We start from the raw sequence: 24,700 nt of genomic DNA on the forward strand, positions 1-24,700 counted from the left end.
AGAGCAGCGCACTTGTTTCGTAGACCTATTCAGATTCCCCCTCCAAAGACCAAGGGTACATGCAACTTTTACAGACTCTTGTGAGCATAAAGATATATGATAAATAATAAATCCTTATATTTGTTTCTTGGAATGGGACTTTAAATTCACGGAATACTGAGTAATATTGCTTGGTAATGTATAAAGCTTATCGATAGTACATGAGATTGTGTTACAGTTGGTATGTTTTTATCTTGACGAGAAGAAAGTATCAATTATAAACGATATTTATTAAGGATACGTTTGGATCAATTAATTGTCTAACTTGATTTTTTTATTTAGTTCTTTCATAGCAAGTTCAGCACCTGATTGTTTCATTACACGCATGTTAGGCTGTGGAAAACGATCAATTAACTAAGTAATGAGGTTTAATATGTCATTTTTTATTATCTTGAGAAGTAAAAAAGCTTTTTCTGCTGCTTAAGTGTGCACAACAAAGGTTATCAACAGCTGTATTATATAATTTCATCAAGTCTGAAAAGCTCAATGGGAATTCAATGTGCTAATGACTCTGCAAGCTCTTTTGACATGAAGGCGCGAAACCTCAGAGCATCCCGGAATACCTCGGATATTATTAATAATTGAGTAGTTTCGAATAGTATTTGTTTGAATATGGCGTCCTCAAATGTTCAATACTACCAACGACAAAAAGAAAACCAAGATGTCATTCACAACCAGTAAGTAGCTTCACAGTATAAAATAGTCCAAATCATTATAGCTTGCTGTGCTAACTTAACCTGTTTAAATAGAAAATGCAACACTACGGACACCCGAATCAGTATCTTGTTATGCAGTTTGCGTGCTTGAACATGCTTAGTAACATCGGGTTTCTGAGCCCTAAACTAGAAATTGTCTATACATAAACTAAAGCAATCTTGAGCTACACGTTGTTTAGTAGCAATGTTAAGTCTTTAATTTTCTGTTTCTGTAGATTACTGGAAGACCTCAAATTTGAGTATAAATTCCAGGGTTGGAGAAGTGCGCTTTTAGTTTATATTGTCCCAGTTTGTAGTGATGTCTTGAAGCTTTTAAGTTCTTGCGTTTTGACGAGGTCTTCTGGTAGGTTATTCCACTCTGTTGTTGTTCGGGGAAAAAACGAATTTTTAAATATGTCCGTATTACACTGGAAATGTCGGTAATTTTCACTATTTTTTTTATCTGGTACGGGTGTTTGATGAATTAAGTCAATATGTGATCTACAGGTATGGCCACTAGCCCCTTTAACGATCTAATAAAAAAGGGCAAGCTGATGGTCTCGCCTGCGATCCTTTAGTGGTGTTAGTTTTAGAGTGTCCATCATTTCTGTTACACTGCTGTCCCTTCTATAGTTTGATATCATAAAGCGGGCAGTGCTGCGTTGTACCTTTTCCAGCGAGTGGATGTTTTGCTGGTAAGGGTCCCATATCGTGCAGCTGTATTCCAGTATGGATCTCACCAAGGATTTGTATGCGGTTAGATTAGGTTTTGCCGGGCAGTCAGTTTGCAATCACATTCTTTACAATGGCCTGCAGGCTACTTATCAGGTTGGGGACAAACTCACCAATTATATGCCAGTTGGAGTCACACACAGGTGCTCGGGTTCTGGAATATATGTGATATATTATTTTAGGTATCGCACCCTTTATAATAATAAATCATATGATTTATTAGTATAAGGGGGTGCGATATCTAGAGGGGTGATATAATATATCACATATATTCCAGAACCTGGGCACCTGTGTTTGGAGTATGGATTTGTTCCTAAAAATAACCCAAATCGCTTAAACAGTAACTTTTGCAATATATTAATCAAAAATCGCATTAATTTACGACATGGTAAATATTTTTTGCTAAAAGATGTTTACTGAAAGCGTTGGCTACTTAGAAACTTGATGTAACTCTATCGGAAGTTTTGCATCTATTTTTGTAGCCGCGATACCGTAGCTTTCTGACGACGAGAGATTCTTTTTACATATTGCCAGCAATGGCAGAGGAGGCCGGGTATTAATATTAGTACAACTATTTTTGGTATTTTCCCACACACAAATAATGTTTATTTTTGCATTTGTATGATAAATGTGACTTGGACAAACAATTTGAAATAGTTAAGCTTAAAGTGATTTTGGCTATTTTAAGTAACAAATCCATAACCCAATTAGGGTATATTATACGCAAGTTGGTGGTTTTCCCCGACCTGCTTATAGCACTCACAGTGATTTTTCTATCTTCTTTTCATAGGGGCATGTGCCTTGTGACTTTGGGGAAATATCACACACAGAAATCTTGATTTTGAGAAAAGGAAAATGCAACAGAAGAATAAATTATCTAGGGGATAGGGGCCTTTATAAGACCCCAAGTTCAACCTAAAAATCACTTGTATTTATATACTGATGTAATGTCACATGACAAGTACATGACCCTTTTAATAATAGAAAAAAAGTAAAAAATAGGTCTACATACATATTGTACACTTTTATTTATTTAATTGTTAGTAATTTGTTACATCATTGTTGTAATGCATATGCCAGCTATAGCTGCCGGAACAGCAAGGCTAGATCAAATTATTATATTACATGATGTCAAAAAATGATACAGCTTTGCAATAATAAAGTCAATTAAAAGGATCTTCTTTTGTAAACCATAATCAAAATTCAGAAACTTATATAATTTTCTTTAAACTGTGATTTCAGAAATTATAACTTTGTTTAGGATAAATAAATGAAAAACTAAATATTTATCAGTTTTCAGATATTGCGAATGGGCATATTTGCATGCATATTTAATTTACAGATAATCATCAGGGAGGCTATCTCTTTTTGTGTTAAATATCTGTCCATATCCACTTATATGTTCTTGTGAATGTATAATTGAAAATGGAATTTCAATTCTTTCTTTTTCCTATTTAGTGAAAGCAAGAGGGCGAATTTAGAACAACAGCTGAAAGTTCTCGCAAAGACAGATAATCGACTGTAAGTATTGTACCCATGATAAATAAATTGCATTCTATATGTCTTTATTGGTTCAACTCTACATAAATAAATGTTGTTATGGGCCTATATTTAAAGTCACAGGGATAAAATATGTAGAAAACATCAAAGAAACTGATGATGAACTGTGATAAGTACACAATCAGGTTAGGCCTGTAGGTTGCATAGCTGAAAGGCTGTCAAGTTTGTCAAAAGAACAAATAACCAGAAATTGAAAGTTTTGTAAACAATATGTATTCTTCTCTTAATGTTAAATGATATATTTGGTTGAGGTCATAAATGGGAACTATTGTGATAACAGTATGGTGGGTCTTAAAATTTGTTTGCTCGGTGTTTCATGGTTCAAAATTTACATTATTAAATATTAATAAGTTTCTCTTCAATTTAGAATACATGGTTAGATACCACACCAACTTTTAGGGGGTACAATACAAAGTTGGATAATATTAAAGGTAAACATATATACGTACATTTTTCATATTGATAGTTTCTCGAATGTTATCTCTCCTTTGGATTTATATGCATAGTGCAAGTATTTACCAATTTGACCATCTCACAGAAGGTTACAGATAACAGTTCTTTTAAATACAGAATATGAGATTTGATTGATCTAAGATTCATCTCAACATTGAAGATAGGCATATTCTGTTATTCATTGTACACATATTTCACAAAGTTATAGGTGATTACATTTTCAAGTATCAAGAAATGTTTCAGTGCCATTGAAAATGATTGCTTCCTTTTAAATTTTGCATTTTATGATAAATAATTTTATTTTAAACGCGAGAAATTTAGAAAAAATTGTAAGATAATTACAGAGTACTGCAGTATAGGTTAACACTTGGAGGGCATGCAAAAAGTGGTTTAAAACGGGAGGGGATGTCAACAAGGGTTTACAAAGGGAGAGGTTATGTCAACAAGGGTTAACAAAATGGATTTGGGGCGGGGTGTCAACAATGTTTTACAATGGGAGGGGGTCAAAGGGGTTAACAACAGAAGGGGATGTCAACAATGGTTTACAATGGGAAGTACATGTTAACAATAAATGTAGGCGAAGTTTCCTTTAATTTAATAGTGTTTTCTCCAGTAAAAACTAGGCCATTAGAATTGTGATATAACTTTAATCATAATTAAAAAAATCAGACTGTAAAGATTGCATGTCCAAACACTGTTTAAGACATATCAAGAATTGAATTGGAGAAGGATATTAATTTATTATGTTTATTTTCAAAATTCAACTCTTTACTGTGACGATCAAGAATTGAATTGGAGAAGGATATTAATTTATTATGTTTATTTTCAAAATTCAACTATTTACTGTGACGTTCCTACAGTGTATACTTTAAACAAACTGCTAACTGTTCATTGTTGATTGCTGTGCTGCTCCAGGGCTGTGGTAGCTGTGTAAGTCAAACACACTACAGACTCACCACCAAACTTATTTTATCTCCAAAAATTACACAACTATGTTGTCTACTATCACCTTGTCTGGTATTTTTGTCATCTTGTTTTCTGCCAACAATTTACACAATCTTTCAAATAGTAGTAGTGTTCATCTTGTTTACACCCAAATATTACTTTCACTACTTTTCCATTATATTAATGAAATATAAGTTAATGTTTAGGCATTTTAATGTATTTAATTAAAATCCATAATTATTTTTTGGGGGATCTTATTATTTTTAAGAAGGATAAATATCAACTAAATATTGATCTGTTTTCCATCAGGAGTTCTACACACTCCACACTGTAACTAACAAACTTACAAAAATAAAAATTCAAATGGTCTTTTTATTCACATTACACTTCAGGGGACTTGAAGCGAACAGACAATATATTTACGGTGCGATTTTCAATAAATGATGCATAAGGATTCATAGATGGAAGAAATTCTTTAGGATAAAATTATTGAAGGTCACTTTCTTGAGTTATGGACTTGATTCCCACAAAAAGAGAAGAGGATGCTTACATAGTTCTTATGAATATTAGGTTTTACCATAGCATACATGAGCAAAACACATGTTTTTCTTACTATGTGTTAAATTTTTGTTTCAATTTGATAATAAAAGTGCATTTATTGATGTTATCGAAGTGCAAGAATTTAAACTGAAGACCAAATAAACTGTTTTATTGTTTTAAGACAATCTAGTTCTAGCTGTCACTATGTTTACACACATTGTATTCAAAATCACTCCAATTTAATTTTCATTTTAATTACAGTAAGTTATAATTTTGTGATCTGGACATAGATGTAGATTTCTCTTCTGAATTTATGATTATTTTATAGTATTTTAGATTACACTGCTGTGTATTTTTTTTACTGTGCATGTATTGTTGAACTTAAATGGTTAAATCTATCTTAAAATAATAAATGATATAATTTTAAAATATTTTTCATGAAAATTTGGTAGCTAATACAGAAGATGTTGAAAAGATATAAGGAGCTGTTAAAAGAATAAAATGGATACTCATAATTCTAGATATAGGTGTTGATTAAGACTTTTGTATATTTGTTTTCAATGAAACACACCCCTTTTTGTATTTTCTAACATTGTGAGAACGTTCAAAGAAACATCTGTACCTGCATATATATAATATAAACATGTTAAGCAGATACTCATACAGTTCTTTAACTATCTTCTTGAATTATTTTTCTTCTGCGCATAGTGTTTTTTAAACTTAATTATTTTGAAATGGTTCTGCTTAATGCTTAATGCTGTTTATTGAAAGCAAACATTTGATATAAATCATAGTCTGATCTCATTAATTTGAATTGTCAGGGCAAAGTTGAGAGCAGCAAAATTGAAGACCTACTGGAAAAAAATTTGTGATGACCAGAAGAGAGCTCAGGAACGAAATGATCGTATTGTTCAGGAGTTTGAGAGGATTGACACTTTCCTTGCGGCATCAACTGCCAGGACAGAGAAACTCCGGCTACTCAAGGTACATAAATCTTTCAATGTGTAAAAGATCCACTTTTGCTTTGTGTAAAAAAATGGATATAGGATATATCAGTCAAGCTAAAGATATGCTTTTTCCCTTTTAAGGAAGATGCATAAATATCACAAAGTATGTTTAACGATAATTATTCTTAATGTGAGCTTTGTTTTGTTTCCAGAGACAGTATGAAGAGTACATAGAGAAAACCTATCCACTATGGATGGAACAGGTGCTACATCACAGACAGCAGACCCAGCAATCTCCCGCCCAGGGGGCCCATCCCTTGAGCTCTCAAGGACCTCCTCAACCCTACCCACAGGGACAGCCCAGCTATCCTCATCATCAGCCTACACCAGGCCACACTCCCCAGTCTCAATCAGTTGGAGAGGCAGGTCCACCTCCCATGGAGCCACCTCGTGGCTACAAAGAAACATCAACCCCAACCAGAAGCACTTACAACCCAAGCCAAAGGGATGAGAGTCCAGAGGAGAGAGATTCATATGGTCATGTACTGACATCCACACCATTTAGAGGAGATGATCAATATACACAAGTAGGTCATTCATGGATTCAGAAGATTAAATTCACAGATGTTTGTTCTTATTCTTTAATCTGATCACTGCCATTTATGCTTGAATTGTAATGAATTGAAAATTATTCAAAGAAATGGAGGATTGTCACTTGTAAAATATTGTAATTTGAAAATGTTTCCCTAATTCTTTTTTTGTGCTTGTTTCTAATATAGAAGCCAAAAACATCCTCCATTTATGCCAACATATCACAAGTAATGCGAAATCCCACTGATCAGGAGACAGTCCAACAACAGAGTCAACCCAGGGCTGTTCAACAACAGGTCTCGCATGTCCCTGCTGAAAGGGAGACAACTGCCTACCAACACAGTGTGCCTGATCAGGTTACTGATGTTAGCTTCAGTGATGATATTGTGGAGGAAATGGTGCAGCATCCCCAGCCAATACAGAGTGTACGAATTGGTCAACAAGTGCACAAACCAGTGCCAGAGTCTCCAGGTAAGGTCAGCGAGTACACAAACTAGTGTCAGAACCTCCAGGTAAGGTCAATAATACACAAACTAGTATCAGAATCTCCAGGTAAGGTCAACAAGTACACAAACTAGTGTCAGAACCTCCAGGTAAGGTCAACAAGTACACAAACTAGTGTCAGAATCTCCAGGTAAGGTCAGCGAGTACACAAACTAGTGTCAGAACCTCCAGGTAAGGTCAATGATACACAAACTAGTGTCAGAATCTCCAGGTAAGGTCAATAATACACAAACTAGTATCAGAACCTCCAGGTAAGGTCAACAAGTGCACAAACCAGTGCCAGAGTCTCCAGGTAAGGTCAACAAGTACACAAACTAATGTCAGAATCTCCAGAAAAGGTCAATGAGTACACAAAAGCTTTTGAGTGATGTTTCATGAAAAGACTACAACTTGTACTGTTAATATATTCTGGCAAGTTATCCATAACGTTCAACCACTTCTTTATTTATGGGAAGTGAAAGAAACCATTTACCAGCTGGAAAAATCCTGGAATTTGAGAGCAGTGGGCCATTTTCAGTCATTTTTAGTCAATATCAGAATTAAGAGGGGCCTTTCTATGTAAAATTAAAAGAAACTTGAAAAATTGAGGGGTCAATTTCAATTTTGAGGGGTCAATAGCCCCCTCCAGGATTATCCCTGTACCAGTACTTTGTGTAGTTTTGAAAAAAACTGACATCATCAGCAATGCTCCGACCAGTTGTTTGTCATCTAGTAAAACATTTAGATCTGAAGGTACTCTACATTAAAACTGCATTTGAGATGGCTTCCTTGAAAGACAATGGTTACAGTTGTCTTCTCTGTTACACAGATATATCCCAATCCCTGTCTGGACCAATGGAGCCTAACCCGGTTGATGAAGTGGGTGGAGATGAAGTCAGTGATTTTGGAGATGATGATTTACCGTTAAGTACGAGTCAGACAGGACCAGATCAGCCTCAAAAGATAGTGACCCATGACCAGGTATCTCCTCCCAGCTCTCCGGACGCCACGCCTCGGGATCGTCCAATACAAACCGCTGTGACAGGAGGTGATAGCAGCTCTAGGTTAGTGTTACTCCTCCAGATGTCTCGTGTCAGCCAGTCACTTCATTTATCCCTACATTTCACTTTGTTTATACATACATCGTATTTACGGAAATACATGTATAATCAAAACTTTTATAGCATATGCTTTATAAATGGTTGCTAATTTGCAGTCCTGCTACCCCATCTCCGGAGCTACATCTAGATGGACTGGTGCGTCTGATCACTCATGTCCAGGCTGACTTCCCAGAAGCTTTATCTCTGGAGGGATACTACCGTTCTCATCGTCCTTCCGCCTCCGACCGACGTGATATCATGCAGTAAGCCATCATTTCCTTTTTGATAAAATATAACATAAAACATACACATGATGTATATATATTGTTTTAATGGGTTTGCTTCATTTATCATATTGATTAGTAGTTTTTTAGTGTGTCAGTACTGAATAGTTGTTTAATTTCGCAAAGCCAATATTTCACAGTTGTCCCAATCAGAGCTAGTTTGCAGGGGTTAGATTTTGTACAATATGGCTAGATATAATTATCCGCTCATGATGGTACTTTTGTATTTTGGTGATGGGATATATTTTACAGGTGTTTTGTGAAAATAAAGTAAAGTGCGATATTGAATTGTTGTTTTATCCTCATTATTCGGCAGTACATGTGTAAATAGATGTTTTCTTTTTCTGTCTGTAAATATATATGTTCACAGAGATTATAATTCAGGGAATTCATTTTCACTGTATATTTCACACTATCTTTGGTGACCGCGAAATATGGCGAACTTAAATTCCGGTGACTATTATCATCTATACAGTAATGAGGCGTATTATATGAACTGTGTACACAACTTGTTTTAACCTTGTAGTAAAGGCAACAAGGGCATCCCGATGCATGATCAGGATGCTGAGAAGATCAGCATGGTGCTGTTGGAACAGCTCCCCCTGGTGGTGAGGAATTTGTCTCCCAAGGGCCTCCTACCAGACTCTGTTCTTGCTGGCAATGTAGACAGCATCACAGAGATGAGAATCAGGTAAGATATTGTAGACGGAGACATATGTCAAGTGACTCGGATCATACAGTGGATTTTATATTATTTAGTGGGTATTTTTTAATCTTTAATTTTGAATTGTTATCAATATGAGTTACTTATCAGTTCCAATAAAGAGGATTTCTCTTTGTGATTGCATCTGTTAGTTTAAAATATATGAAACATCAAGGCTTCACTTTAAACTTTAACTTAAATAATTGTACTGTAACTTATTTGAATAATAAAAGACACCTTATATTATGTTAGATCTGATAATGTTCATCAGACAGGAATTACAGTTATATGAACACATACTTTAATACAAACAAAAAACAGGTTGTCATCTTCAATTCTAAGGACTCATCGTCTGGTTTAGGTTAAACACTCATACAGGTTGAAGGTCAAACTGCTACACATTCCATTAGTGTCTTGCTCTGTGAATACTTTGACAAAAGATTGCTGGTTTAGTAGAATGTGTTTCTGTGAGTTGAGTTTGTTCCACATGTAGAATGGCCCTGCCAGAAGCTGCTCAGCCCCTGTGGGACTGTTTGTTTGATCACCTGTCCCAGTTAGTGCGAAACAAAGTCATGGTAACTAAGGAAGTGGCCGCCGTGTTTGTTCCTAGTTTGGTGGCCGACTACTCTCCGTACCAGGACAGGGTAATCAGACTGATATTTTAACCAGTACAATATCAAATAATTTTCACAACTTCAAATATTAAGAAAACAAAAGATTACATGTTTATATTGATCATAGTTCAGTACAATAATGGCTTAGTTTGAATCTTAAGGAATAATTCTTTAAATATAAAAACAGACTTTGTACATTTTTTTGTGGTATTTCACTAATGTTTTAAATAGGCAAGATCAGATAAGCATACTTTGTTAGCCAAAAATGTAACATACTTTTTTTTTCTTTCATGTATTTTCTCCAGGCATACAACCTTGTAATCCGCCTCCTTGAAAAGTTTGATGAGTATAGACAGGCGGAGAGTGAGGGGATGACTCCCAGAGATACCATGGACAGCATGAGGAGTAGTCTGGGAGGAGGTGAGAAGGGTTGTGGGATCAAAAATGCAGTAGTCTGGGAGGGGGTGAGACGGGTTGCGGGGTAAAAAATACAGTTGTCTGGGAGGGGGTGAGACGGGTTGTGGAGTAAAAATTACAGGAGTCAGGGAGGAGGGGAGAAGTGTTGGGTACAAATTACAAAAGTTAGGGCGGAGGTGAGAAGTATTATGGGGTAATAATCATGATAGTCTAGCTGGAGGTGAGACGGGTTGTGGAGTAAAAATTACAGTAGTCAGGGAGGAGGGGAGAAGTGTTGGGTACAAATTACAAAAGTTAGGGAGGAGGTGAGAAGTATTATGGGGTAATAATCATGATAGTCTAGCTGGAGGTGAGACGGGTTGTGGAGTAAAAATTACAGTTGTCTGGGAAGGGTGAGACGGGTTGTGGGATCAAAAATACAGTTGTCTGGTAGGGGGTGAGACGGGTTGTGGGATCAAAAATACAGTAGTCTGGGAGGGGGGGAGACGGGTTGCGGGATAAAAAATACAGTTGTCTGGGAGGGGGTGAGACGGGTTGCGGGATAAAGAATACAGTGGTCTGGGAGGGGGTGGGACGGGTTGCGGGATAAAAAATACAGTTTTCTGGGAGGGGGTGAGATTGGTTGTGGGATAAAAAATACAGTTGTCTGGGAAGGGTGAGACGGGGTGTGGGATCAAAAATACAGTAGGCTGGGAGGGTGTGAGACGGGTTGTGGGATCAAAAATACAGTAGTCTGGGAGGGGGTGAGACGGGTTGCGGGATAAAAAATACAGGTGTCTGGGAGGAGTTGAGACGGGTTGTGGAGTAAAAATTACAGTAGTCAGGGTGGAGGGGAGAAGTGTTGGGTACAAATTACAAAAGTTAGGAGGAGGTGAGAAGTATTATGGGGTAATAATCATGATAGTCTAGCTGGAGGTGAGACGGGTTGTGGAGTAAAAATTACAGTTGCCTGGGAAGGGTGAGACGGGTTGTGGGATCAAAAATACAGTTGTCTGGGAGGGGGTGAGACGGGGTGCGGGATAAAAAATACAGTTTTCTGGGAGGGGGTGAGACGGGTTGCGGGGTAAAAAATACAGTTGTCTGGGAGGAGTTGAGACGGGTTGTGGAGTAAAGATTACAGTTGTCTGGGAGGGGGTGAGACGGGGTGTGGGATCAAAAATACAGTAGGCTGGGAGGGTGTGAGACGGGTTGTGGGATCAAAAATACAGTAGTCTGGGAGGGGGTGAGACGGGGTGTGGGATCAAAAATACAGTAGTCTGGGAGGGGGTGAGACGGGTTGCGGGATAAAAAATACAGTTTTCTGGGAGGGGGTGAGACGGGTTGTGGGATAAAAATTACAGTTGTCTGGGAGGAGGTGAGAAGGGTTGTGGGATCAAAAATGCAGTAGTCTGGGAGGGGGTGAGACGGGGTGTGGGATCAAAAATACAGTAGTCTGGGAGGGGGGGAGACGGGTTGTGGGATAAAAAATACAGTAGTCTGGGAGGGGGGGAGACGGGTTGTGGGATAAAAAATACAGTTGTCTGGGAAGGGTGAGACGGGTTGTGGGATCAAAAATACAGTTGTCTGGGAGGAGTTGAGACGGGTTGTGGAGTAAAAATTACAGTAGTCAGGGTGGAGGGGAGAAGTGTTGGGTACAAATTACAAAAGTTAGGGAGGAGGTGAGAAGTATTATGGGGTAATAATCATGATAGTCTAGGTGGAGGTGAGACGGGTTGTGGAGTAATGATTGCAGTACTGTATGCGCAGCTGTAGTGAGAAAAGTCATGACAGTCTGGGCAGAGTGTGAAAGGTTAGGACAACATTCTGGGGATACTGGTTGGTTTGTAGGTATCTCGATCAGCCCACAGGCAGTGAGCAAGAACTTTTACTTTACTATTTTAAGCCTATTTACTAATTCAAACCCACAATGGGGATGAGAACCTTCCTTTTATTGGTGTATGGTTTATAAAATGGTTGTTACTCAAATTTTAGAAAAACAGGACTTTCTCAGCGACAAAAGTCACTGATTATCAAAGAAGTTCTACCCAGTGATCCTTTAGCTTTGAAACAGAGATGCTGTCTTTGTTGTACATGTGTATCCAATTGTTGTGAATTGTGTTTCAGTTATTATTGGTCCAGAGGGCAAAGTACAAGGTAAATGACCAGACCAATGTGTCTGGTTTGTATGTCTAGCACGCTTGGTTAGCTGTCCATCCGCCCTTTGTACATACATATTCAGTCTCATCAGCTGATAAGCAGACACAGGAACAATACTGTGAGATTAATATGGTGCTTGACAACATGCCAAGCTTCCACCAACTTAACTTATTTAACACAATCAGCATTGTGATCACCGAAGCTATATAACATGGCAATGAAACATCCTCAGAAACTCATTTCACTGGTCACCAACATTTGTTTTCAATCATTTGCCGTCCATTGAGCATTCTGTTTGTTCACCCAAGGCATGTTAGCCAATTGATAACTGAAAATAGTGTTTAGATATTTTTTATATACTGTAGTACAACTGTATATGTATATCCATCTATTACCATTTTATTTTACTGTATGCTGATAGCCTTGTAAATTCCAATGATAGCAGAAATTACGGTATATATTTAGTATTCATGTATTACTACTTGCAAAAAAGTCCTTGTATTATTGTTTAATGCATGAAATAGGTGATAGTACAGTCCTAGAAATATTGGGAAAATAATCAGAAGTGAGAAAATGTGTCCTGTATGCTAAGGAGATAGCAACTGAAGCAAGCCATTAATTTGTTTCAACTTTGTTGATTTCATGTTGACTGTTAATTTACTAACAAGAAATTCTGTTTCAGAATAATATCACATGTTTTGTGTGTTAATGACACCCATCTTAGTGTGTTCCCAACTCTCACATTGGTACATGTTATTGTCGGAAACTCTCACATTGGTACACGTTATTGTCAGAAACTCTCACATTGGTACACGTTATGGTCGGAAACTCTCACATTGGTACACGTTATTGTCGGAAACTCTCACATTGGTACACGTTATTGTCAGAAACTCTCACATTGGTACACGTTATTGTCGTAACTCTCACATTGGTACACGTTATTGTCGGAAACTATCACATTGGTACATGTTATTGTCGGAAACTATCACATTGGTACACGTTATTGTCGTAACTCTCACATTGGTACACGTTATTGTCGGAAACTCTCACATTGGTACACGTTATTGTCGGAAACTATCACATTGGTAGACTTTATGGTTGGAAACTCTCACATTGGTACACGTTATTGTCGGAAACTATCACATTGGTACACGTTATGGTTGGAAACCCTCACATTGGTACACGTTATTGTCATAACTCTCACATTGGTACACGTTATTGTCAGAACCTCTCACATTGGTACACGTTATTGTCGGAAACTATCACATTGGTACACGTTATTGTCAGAAACTCTTACATTGGTACACGTTATTGTCAGAAACTCTCACATTGGTACACGTTGTTGTCGGAAACTCTTACATTGACATGTTATGTTCACCTCTTATTGTTGAAAGTCTCGTTTGTCCTGCTGTATGTTATCAGTTATAAGCTAATTAGCATTGAAAAAGTCTTATATAAATTCTGATTGGAGACCTACTGTACATACGGTGATATATAAATTCTGATTGGAGACCTACTGTACATAAGGTGATATATAAATTCTGATTGGAGAACTACTGTACATACGGTGATAGACTAAATAAAGACCTACTATGCATACGGTGATAGACTAATTAGAGACCTACTGTACATATGGTGATAGACTAATTAGAGACCTACTGTACATATGGTGATAGACTAATTAGAGACCTACTGTACATACGGTGATAGACGAATTAGAGACCTACTGTACATACGGTAATAGACTAATTACAGACCTACTGTACATACGGTGATAGACGAATTAGAGACCTACTGTACATACGGTGATATATAAATTCTGATTGGAGACCTACTGTACATAAGGTGATATATAAATTCTGATTGGAGACCTACTGTACATACGGTGATAGACTAATTAGAGACCTACTGTACATACGGTGATAGACTAATACTCACTAATTTCAGAGATGGGAGTCATATCTGAAAAAAATATCTGCATATGATGCAGATTTATATTGGAGAAATAATTTGGTGCCTGTGTTACCACCTTTCGGATGACTAGGCCACCTTATACATTTAATAATTATCTCTAATAAAAAATGCTAACATACGTTAGGATCAGTTGTTCAAAGTACAAAATGTAATAGAAGTTTAGGGTGTGCTGTTTTTTTCTCTGTGCTATCAGCTAGTTATAAGCTTGGGAAATGTTTTTACTGAATGGTATTTTTATTTATGTACTTATTGCTAGACTAGGGAAAGTAGAACTACATACATTATAGCTAGTACATACTATTTCTTGTACAAAATACCCTGGCTATGTTAACATAGACACTCAAATAGTATAGTTATATTATTTACAAAACTTAATATACAAAATATGTCATTATTGGGTCCTGGGGATACTGAGATCATATTTGAAATGAAAATAAGCTTGAATATGATGTTTGTTTTAATGTTTGCGATGTCATGCAGGTGAGAATTACATTTTACCTGTCTTAGATCAGTGCTCTAGTTTTGTGACAGAAATCACCATGTTTTTGCCAAATATCTGATTTGTTATGCTCAATTATGTGATAACACTTTTACTTAAAGCAATGAAATCAAAAACATGATAAATGCTGTTCCAGTTTTAAAACAATTTTAGATATATAAATACATATATTTAATATCCTAGGCTACGTTTTGGCAAAAACATCCCAAAGTGTTTCTGATAGTTTCATACATAGGCTGTTTTCACTACTGTTTAACTTATTGTATACCTACTGCATGACTTCTCCAATATGTCTGATGTCACATTTTAAAAATGTATACCATCTGAAACTGTACTCTCTAAGACATATAAACATTAATTTCAAGATTTCATTTTCAGTTTGATGTCATATTTCTTATTCTCTCTTAATTCAAATGTGTGATCTGTCCATACTGAACACTTTAGAGGTGAAATTTCTTGTTCGAAATAGACAGGTCATCACATTACACAGGTACAATTTTACAGATTCAGTATCGACAGGTCGCACAATCCTTCTAACACTACATATACTTCATGTGTATTTTTGTCAATTTTATTTTCAGTTCTGTTTTGTGTTATTCACTTTCATTTTACTATCTGAACACACAGTCCCACCACTCAAGTTCGGCAGTTTAGTGGATAAACAATTCGGTAGCGATGATGAGACCACCACCATGTTGACCCCGAGCGTCCCCACAGATGCCCCTAAGGTGCCCCTCAATGGTATGTCTTATGGCTATGAGTGGATTGAGAAACAGAGACACCCCAAATGTACCCTAATAATTAATGCATTATTTACTGAGAGAATTGCTTGACAAGAGAAGTATATTAACACTGATTGTATCCTGGTTTTGTTTTTGTGTTATATAATATATACTGATATGTGCTACAGTAGTTGATAATCTCCTGTAGATATGTGGTCCCCTAATTTACCCTGTTGGTAATGTTACCTGACCATCCCCCATACCTGTCACTGTATTTGGATACAGGTACACTGTATCACTCTGAAGATACAGCCTGTATCTGGGCTGACCCTGACTATATAAACAAGAGATAGCAGAACCTCGTTAATACAGCCACCTTCATGCTCAGGTCTAAATGGCAGGATAGTGACTTCATAACTGGGTCATTTATGAATAGAAGAATGAAAATTTCTCTTTCAAAACACTGGATGGATAGTGCGACAACTGATTTCATGGTGAATTAATTGAAAATACCCAGCTGTAGAGTAGAGTCTTGTAAATCCTGCCACTGCCAATCTGGTTGTCTGGCCATTGACATTTTTACATGTACACTGCTATACTAAAGAGAAATATTCTTTTTTAAAACAATGGAAATTTAGACTTGAGTCTTTTTCATGATTCCCAGGCCAGCTGTTTTACTATCCAGCCATATCTGTCTGTGAACATGAGCGGAGTGACGAGGCTCTATTTTACCTATACTGATGTATAGCCGTCATGTCATCATTTACACATTTCTGTACATCTAACGTCTCTTGTCAGTACCTCATCATGTCCTGTTAGTTTTCACTACCTGATCACAAAGTGCCTTTTAGTAACACTCACATCATGTACCACTTGTTACCAGTGAAGCTCTTGTTTTCTTCCTATCAAATCACCAAGATGATTTCATAATGGACATATTTTCAGACTATGTAGAATAACCTGCACACATTTGGAATTCATGGCTACATAACGTTATGTACATGCAATTTATATATGAGAGTTGCTTATAGTTTACATACTTTTTTAAGATATTAATGTCTTTGATTATCAGTCAATTTAAAAGCATTTTACTTGAACATACATCTTATGCACAGCTTATTGATTTTTAAATTTAAAAAAATGAAGACTTGTTATGTGAACCCTTGTCCAGAATGGATAAACCTGATCAGATGAGACAGTGTTCAATAAGGAACAAAGACAGGAACAAAGAGAGGGACAAAGAGAGGGAATTCAGACTTCTTTATTGTTTTGTTACATTGATTTGTTTGGTTTAAAAAAATCATAATTCTTATAAGCTAGATTCATGTTTTTAGTTTGAGATTAAAAAAAAAAAATGAAGTGTATAACCCGATGTCCTACATAAGCTGGCATGAACTTACTTCTGTTATATAATCACCTGTTGTTGTGATTGATTACTACTGCCATATATCTGACTCTTTTTCATTGTACATAATTTTATATAATACATAATTCACATTACAAAGAAAGATTTTGATTTGATATAAGTTGTTTGTATATAGTATTTATACTGTCTTAATGTCACTGTAAAAGATATCACATCAGTACCTTTAATATGTATATTTCACAATTTACACAGCATATATTCTATAATTCAAATTTGTGATGCTCACATTTCCTCTATTTTGAAAAATGAAGTTTCATGGACATGGAGAGACAGTAACAACAGAAATAAATATAGATATATAAATAATTGTGTTATAGAAAACTCGTAACAAAACTTATGTATATTGGTGACACTTCGCATAAGCTCCTGCTTGTTATGAATTCTTGGTGAATGTAAGGTAAGATCAAGGTATATTATATATCTATGGTATATGAAATGTGATTACTTGTGATAGGTATATTTGTTACTTATCTCATGGTACTGAAAGGTAAGATCAAGGTATGTTATATATCTATGGTGTATTCGTTACTTATCTCATGGTACTGTAAGGTAAGATCAAGGTATATTATATATCTATGGTATACGAAATGTGATTACTTGTGATAGGTATATTTGTAACTTATCTCATGGTACTGTAAGGTAAGATCAAAGTATATTATATATCTATGGTATATGAAATGTGATTACTTGACATAGGTATATTTGTTAATTATCTCATGGTACTGTAAGGTAAGAACAAGGTATGTTATATATCTATGGTGTATTTGTTACTTATCTCATGGTACTGTAAGGTAAGAACAAGGTATGTTATATATCTATGGTATATTCTTTACTTATCTCATGGTACTGTAAGGTAAGATCAAGGTATGTTATATATCTATGGTATATTTGCTACTTATCTCATGGTACTGTAAGGTTATAAGATCAAGGTATATTATATATCTATGGTATATTTGTTACTTATCTCATGGTACTGTTAGGTAAGATCAAGGTATGTTATATATCTGTGGTATATGAAATGTGATTACTTGTGATAGGTATATTCGTTACTTATCTCATGGTACTGTAAGGTAAGATCAAGGTATATTATGTATCTATGGTATATGAAATGTGATTACTTGTGATAGGTATATTTGTAACTTATCTCATGGTACTGTAAGGTAAGATCAAGGTATGTTATATATCTATGGTATATTCGTTACTTATCTCATGGTACTGTAAGGTAAGATCAAAGTATATTATATATCTATGGTATATGAAATGTGATTACTTTTGATAGGTATATTCGTTACTTATCTCATGGCTTTTGGTGATGATTCTGTGAATATTCAACTAGATAACAATCCCCACTTCATTCCATTCTACTTGCTATTTTCTTCTATGTAAAAGTAAAGAACTCTAACTTGGTTTGAATTTGAAATATATTTTTCCTATTTACTACAACAGAAACTTGTTCAAACACCATTCTTCTGTTCCATTGCCTTTATACAGGCAGAAGATGTTTTCCAAATGCAAATCGGTAGGTTGGTGGTTTTTTGTGTCGTCTGCGAAAAAGCTGGTGACACATATGTATTGCTATGTCTGCATCGTCCGAACAGAGGTTTTTGTGAGATAACTTGAGTTTCCTTGGGCCGATCAAACTCAAACTTCATGCAGTGCTTCCTTACCAAAAGTGCTTGCTTGGGATTGCTTTTTAGTTCAGAAGGTCAAAGGTCAAGGTCACTGTTTCTATAAATAGAAAATCTGTTTTCGGGCGATAACTTGAGTTTCCTTGGGCCGATCAAACTGGAACTTCATGCATTGCTAAGCACAATCTCCCAGCTTCCTGCGCAGGCGACACATCCACTTCCGTGGAATTCTTGTTCTCTGGAAAGTCTGGCGTTCCTCTACCACCAAAACCTGGCACGTCCTTAAATGACCATAGCTGTTAATAGGACGTAGAACACAAACAAATAAACCAAACCAAAAGCAACTTTTTTTTGAGATTCACTTTTATTTGGCAGTTTTTCTGGGACAACATGGCAAGCATACTGGTACTTAAATGAGGTAAAACTTATAAAGTTCTGTTGAATATCTATTGAGTTACTCCCCAGAAGCTGTTCCATGAGGAAGATATTGCATGTAAACACTCTAGTATTAATGTATTGTATACCTATACACAGAGACAGCAGCCTACCGTAACATGTTGTCGGGAACCATGTCATCACAGAACAGACAACAAGCCCATGTCGATGATGAGGATACAGATGATGATGTGGAAAAACAGTTTGCATCAGCCCTGTCTCCTCGAGACCCTCCCAGGTAGGCTCCAGTCACGTGTGCTAACTGTAGTAGCTGTACCTAGTTCTAACTTCTCATCAACTGTTCTTCTTTTCATGGTGTGACATAAAACCATTTCCATACTAACATCAGTGACTCCTCACTGTTTCATCTTTTCTCTATAGCTATTCAGGCATTTACAAGGAAAGACACTTTTTGGCTATGGGGAGGTTAGTTAGTGTTTGGTACATCAAAATTTCATATGATTCATCAATATAGATATAGTCAATAAATAGACATTTGTATGAATAATGCATTAAGTACAGTATTGACTGATAATGTAATCAGATTGTCTCACATATATCAAGACACAAAGATATAGTGCTGTTTTGGGTAAAATTCAGGACATCACATTTTTTTTTGTTTTTTTTTTATAATTTTTTGAATTGAATACATGTACCTTCATTTGACTTTCAAAATCATTCAGGCAGATTTGCTTTAGATACTTGTTTGCTCTTTTGAAAAAAACCTATTTTATTTAAGTAATACTGTAGTGTAATGATAACATGCAAGTTCATGTGACTAATTGATCATGATATTTTCAAACATCTGTTTGTAGAATGGTATTTTGTATAAATAATTATCTCATTGTCCTGGACTGTTATTGTTCTTTTTCCTTGTCTAAATGATATTTAAGATGGTAGCTATAGTATAACTGATACATGTTTTCCAATCTTCATATCAATGGTTATGGATGCAACTTCTTTTGATTAATATAATTAGGTCTTTGTTTCTAGGACTATATAACCTGTATAACATCTGTAGTCAGATGTTGGAGAGAATACTAACCTAGTATGTAGTGGCGATTGTAACAACATGCTGAGGTCTCAACTATTGTCAAACTGAAAAACTTCATTTTTTTTTTCTTTTTCATTTTTTTTTAAAGCCAACATACCATATTAACATTTTTGTTCATTCAACCTTTCCTGTTTCCACCGCCTTGACTTTTTAAAATGAAAATATCACAAAAGAAAATGTCAACTGTTCATGATATTTGGATTGACAATTGTGTACATCAGCATGTTAGGAGAAGAAAAGCCACCATTCTTCTGTTATGTAAACTGCACAGTGTGTCTTACTTTCCAGCACTATACCACCTCCTAAAAGTTTTGCTAACCCCACTGACTCCAAACCTGACAATCAGGCGGAGCCTCTTTCTGAACTCAGTACACCAACTCAGCCAAGTCCGGTTTATGTTCCAACTGCAGTGCAGAAACAGAGGTAATAAAATATAAAGTTTTTTTTTTTTTAAAGATATTGGAAAGACGGAATGTATCTACAAATGAGGGATAACATAGTGTGTGTGGGATTTAAGAATAAAAATATGTGTGAATGAGAAATCACAAGGTGTGTGTGAATGAGGAATAACAAGGTGTGTGGAAGAGGAATAGCAAGGTGTGTGTAAATGAGGAATAACAAGGTGTGTGTAAATGAGGAATAATAATGTGTGTGTGAATGAGAAATAACAAGGTGTGTGTGAATGAGGAATAACAAGGTGTGTATGAATGAGGAATAACAAGGTGTGTGCATGAATGAGGAATACCAATGTGTGGGAATGAGGAATAACAAGGTGTGGGAATGAGGAATAACAAGGTGTGTGTGAATGAGGAATAACGAGGTGTGTGTGAATGAGGAATAATAATGTGTGTGTGAATGAGGCATAACAAGGTGTGTGTAAATGAGGAATTACAAGGTGTTTGTAAATGAGGAATAATAATGTGTGTGTGAATGAGGAATAACAAGGTGTGTGCATGAATGAGGAATAACAATGTGTGGGAATGAGGAATAAGAAGGTGTGTGTGAATGAGGAATAACAAGATGTGTGTGAATGAGGAATAATAATGTGTGTGTGAATGAGGAATAACAATGTGTGTGTGAATGAGGAATAACAAGGTGTGTGTGAATGAGGAATAATAATGTGTGTGTGAATGAGAAATAACAAGGTGTGTGTGAATGTGGAATAACAAGGTGTGTATGAATGAGGAATAACAAGGAGTGTGGGAACGAGGAATGACCAGATGTGTGTAAATGAGGAATAATAATGTGTGTGTGAATGAGAAATAACAAGGTGTGTGTGAATGAGGAATAACTAGGTGTGTGAATGAGGAATAACAAGGTGTGTGGGAACGAGGAATGACCAGGTGTGTGTAAATGAGGAATAACTAGGTGTGTGAATGAGGAATCACAATGTGTGTGTGAATGAGGAATAACTCTGTATGAATGATGAATACCTAGGTGTGTGAATGAGGAATAACAAGGTGTGTGAATGAGGAATAACATAGTGTGTGAATGAGGAATAACTAGGTGTGTAAATGAGGAATAACAAGGTGTGTGAATGAGGAATAACTAGGTGTGTGAATGAGGAATAACAAGTTGTGTGGGAATGAGGAATGACAAGGTGTGTGTAAATGAGGAATAACAAGTTGTGTGGGAATGAGGAATAACAAGGTGTGTGTGAATGAGGAATAACAAGGTGTGGGAATGAGGAATGACAAGGTGTGTGTAAATGAGGAATAATAAGGTGTGTGGGAACGAGGAATGACCAGGTGTGTGTGAATGAGGAATGACCAGGTGTGTGTAAATGAGGAATAACAAGTTGTGTGGGAATGAGGAATAACAAGGTGTGTGTGAATGAGGAATAACAAGGTGCGTGTGTGTGAATGAGGAATGACCAGGTGTGTGTAAATTAATATCAGTGATTGCGAGGAATATCTGACTAAGGCAGGGCTCTCTTTGAACGTTTTTCTTGCTTATCTTTCTGTAATATGCATGGTTTATTGTAGATGTGTTCCAATTTCAGATAAATCTGTTGTGTTAACATAAAGCATGTATGAGGTTATTGTACATATGCTTCGACACCAAAGATTATAATATTGACATGTATATATTTTCTGTTAGGCTGTTCTATCTTTGAAGGTAACAGGTAAATCAGCACCACTTATACAGTTATTAGACTTTGTCTTCATTCATGAAATCATTCATCTTCAGAACCGGGCCGACCATACCATCCTGTGTATCATACCGTTTTAGTACATGTACTGTGTAGTCCTTTTTCTATAATACATGTCATGTACAGTCGAGTGTATGGTGCTGTGGTTTGCCTTTTCCTCTTGTGATATTATTTTCAATATTTTCAAATACACATAATTATATTATAAAACAGTTTCTAAAACAGGGTATGTCCAAGTTTTTTTTGAAAATCTTAGACGGATAACCTTTGACCTTCAATGACTCAATTTTAATGTGAAATTTTGTAAAAAAAACAAAACATTGTAAATTGTAGTGATAAACAGCTTTTCAATAACAAAGTGGACCTTTTCACTTTAGTTTGAAAACCTAAGAAGCTTTTCATACTGATATTAAATGTGGTGTTATAACATTCATTACTTTGAGAGAAATAGATGTTTCAACATAACTTTTAATGACCTTTAACCCAAAGCTTTGCTGTAGAGTTATCAACTTGAAACAAATTTGAATCAAAGTGAATGTGTGCACAGAGTTTGATATTCTGTCAATAATTAATAAAAATAGTAACTTGAAAAATAATCCCTATTTAAAAATGCTCATAAAATAGTTTTTATAAGCTTATAATAGGGTTTGTTGTTATATTACAGTTTACTATTATTATTATTTATCAGTATTTAAAACTCCTGTGATGTGAGCCGTCACACTTACATGTATTCTTCATGTGCTTGAACATTTGTGAAGTAAGGTTGTATATCTGTACACCTTTGTTCCCAGCTAAAGGTGACTTCTAGTAGATCAGTCGTATTATATAGGTACAAGTTTGTATAAAATATAAAGAAAACCGAAAAAAGTGATTGAACAGTAGGTGGCTGGGTTAACGGATCCCGAAGCTCAACTGTATATTCTATCGCAGATACAAGAATGTAGTTAAGTTTTTAAAAACTTGAGCAGTGTTACAGCTAGATGGATGGAACCTGCAAACTATTGATGTTCCATGGCAGTAACGAAAGTCAACAAAATATAATAAAATGTATCCGTCTTTACCTATCTGCTTCCTGTGAAGTGTCCTTTTTTCGTATGATTCTGTTATATGTATATAAATATCTATCTATAATCCAAGATCTGATTTAGATTAGATTGTAGTCATATTTGTTCAGGATATCTTTGTACAGTATTTGTATTTTTGGACTTAAAATGTTACAGAGGTACATTTTAGAATCTATTACAGAGTTCCTTTTCATGAGACTAGCTTCCTTTTGAAATTATCCATGAGATAAATTACAAGTGATATTTACTTAAATACAGGTATTTACCAATAAACTGTTGATCACAGCTCAGATACAGGATGGTTCAGTTGTTCACAATTTGGTGTCATAATGTTTATAATATTCTGTTTGTTGCAATTTCGTAACAATGAGTATTTAAAAATAAAAACAATCATTTCATACATTTATTCATGAACTTGCGCTATCATACTTTTTGTAGTGTCAAGTCAGCTTTGGGTTCTACGGCTGGGTCATCCAAATCTCACAGGAAAGTTGGTATGTATCCATTTCTCATTATTGTGTACCTCACTAAACTCCAGTGATTATCAGGTCTTTGAACTAGTCATCAGACATTACTTACATAGACTTTAATAGGACTGGCATTCTGATATCACATAAGACTGTTGGGTAAGTTATTCAGCCTTCACCTTGATATATGTTATTTTTTTCAAATTTAATATTTTTAGCCTTCAACATGAATATTGTTATTTCAAAATTAAATCCCTAAGGTTTTGGTAAAAATAATTGAAATAAAAGAGAACAGCTTTCATCTGCTTCCCATGAAATACATGTACTTGTGATATTTCCTTTATTAATTCCCCTTGATTAATTCTTTACTTCAAACTTTCTCTTGGCACAATTACCTATTTACCCATTGTGTGACCTTATATGACATTATTTTGTTGATAGCCATATGCATTAAGACTAATCAAATTAGGAAATATTTATTGTATAAAGTATACAAAATATTGTGTTGTCTATTTCTGACATTGAGGCTATACGATACCAATGCTGTGGTTTTTGTTCTGTAGGCATTCAGTTTAGTTCTGACCTGGACACCGACACAGAACCAGAGATGCCAATGGGCAGAAAAACAGAGGAGGAACAAGACGACTTCTTTGAATTCTATGGATGATCTTGTTTACTAGAAACTAGATAGACGATAGTATAAATCTGATAGATAATTGAGATATAAATAATTGTAGAGATGTATATTTGTCATTGTGTAAGGGACATGTTTACACTTCCCTGTTTTATCAGCAGTAGAGGATTAACATATCTACAGATTTTAATATACATTGGTCTGTCATTGCATTTTAATATTTCAAACATGTTACAGTAAGTTATTTCAATACTGAGTGTATAATTGTTATTGTAGATCTGCCATGTGTTTAAATGTGTACTGTTTCTGTGATATTTTAAACTGATGTATATTCAATATGTTAACAAAATAAATACCCGGGTAATTATTTGATAAACGTGTCATGTTCTTACTACATACCAATACA

At 35.6% G+C, this 24,700-nt stretch overlaps 1 protein-coding gene across 3 annotated transcripts; it reads left to right on the forward strand.

Moving 5' to 3' along the window:
- The first annotated feature begins 635 nt into the window (after positions 1–635).
- LOC110446457 (centrosomal protein kizuna-like) lies at positions 636–24,654 on the forward strand. Of its 3 annotated transcripts, XM_021491615.1 has the most exons (16): positions 636–716; positions 2,925–2,987; positions 5,786–5,948; positions 6,124–6,498; positions 6,691–6,973; positions 7,815–8,049; positions 8,202–8,348; positions 8,896–9,060; positions 9,566–9,716; positions 9,992–10,106; positions 12,207–12,236; positions 15,340–15,453; positions 19,023–19,161; positions 20,266–20,400; positions 23,632–23,687; positions 24,224–24,654. In XM_021491615.1, the coding sequence occupies exons 1-16, from the start codon at positions 652–654 to the stop codon at positions 24,325–24,327; spliced, it is 2,340 nt and encodes a 779-aa protein (XP_021347290.1). In that variant the 5' UTR covers positions 636–651; the 3' UTR covers positions 24,328–24,654. The 3 variants fall into 3 exon arrangements, with proteins under 3 accessions (XP_021347290.1, XP_021347292.1, XP_021347291.1); XM_021491617.1 differs by lacking the exon at positions 20,266–20,400; XM_021491616.1 differs by lacking the exon at positions 12,207–12,236.
- The last annotated feature ends 46 nt before the right edge of the window (positions 24,655–24,700 follow it).

Source organism: Mizuhopecten yessoensis, unplaced genomic scaffold, assembly GCF_002113885.1.
Source record: "Mizuhopecten yessoensis strain PY_sf001 unplaced genomic scaffold, ASM211388v2 scaffold2699, whole genome shotgun sequence".
Taxonomy (NCBI): Eukaryota; Metazoa; Mollusca; class Bivalvia; order Pectinida; family Pectinidae; genus Mizuhopecten; species Mizuhopecten yessoensis.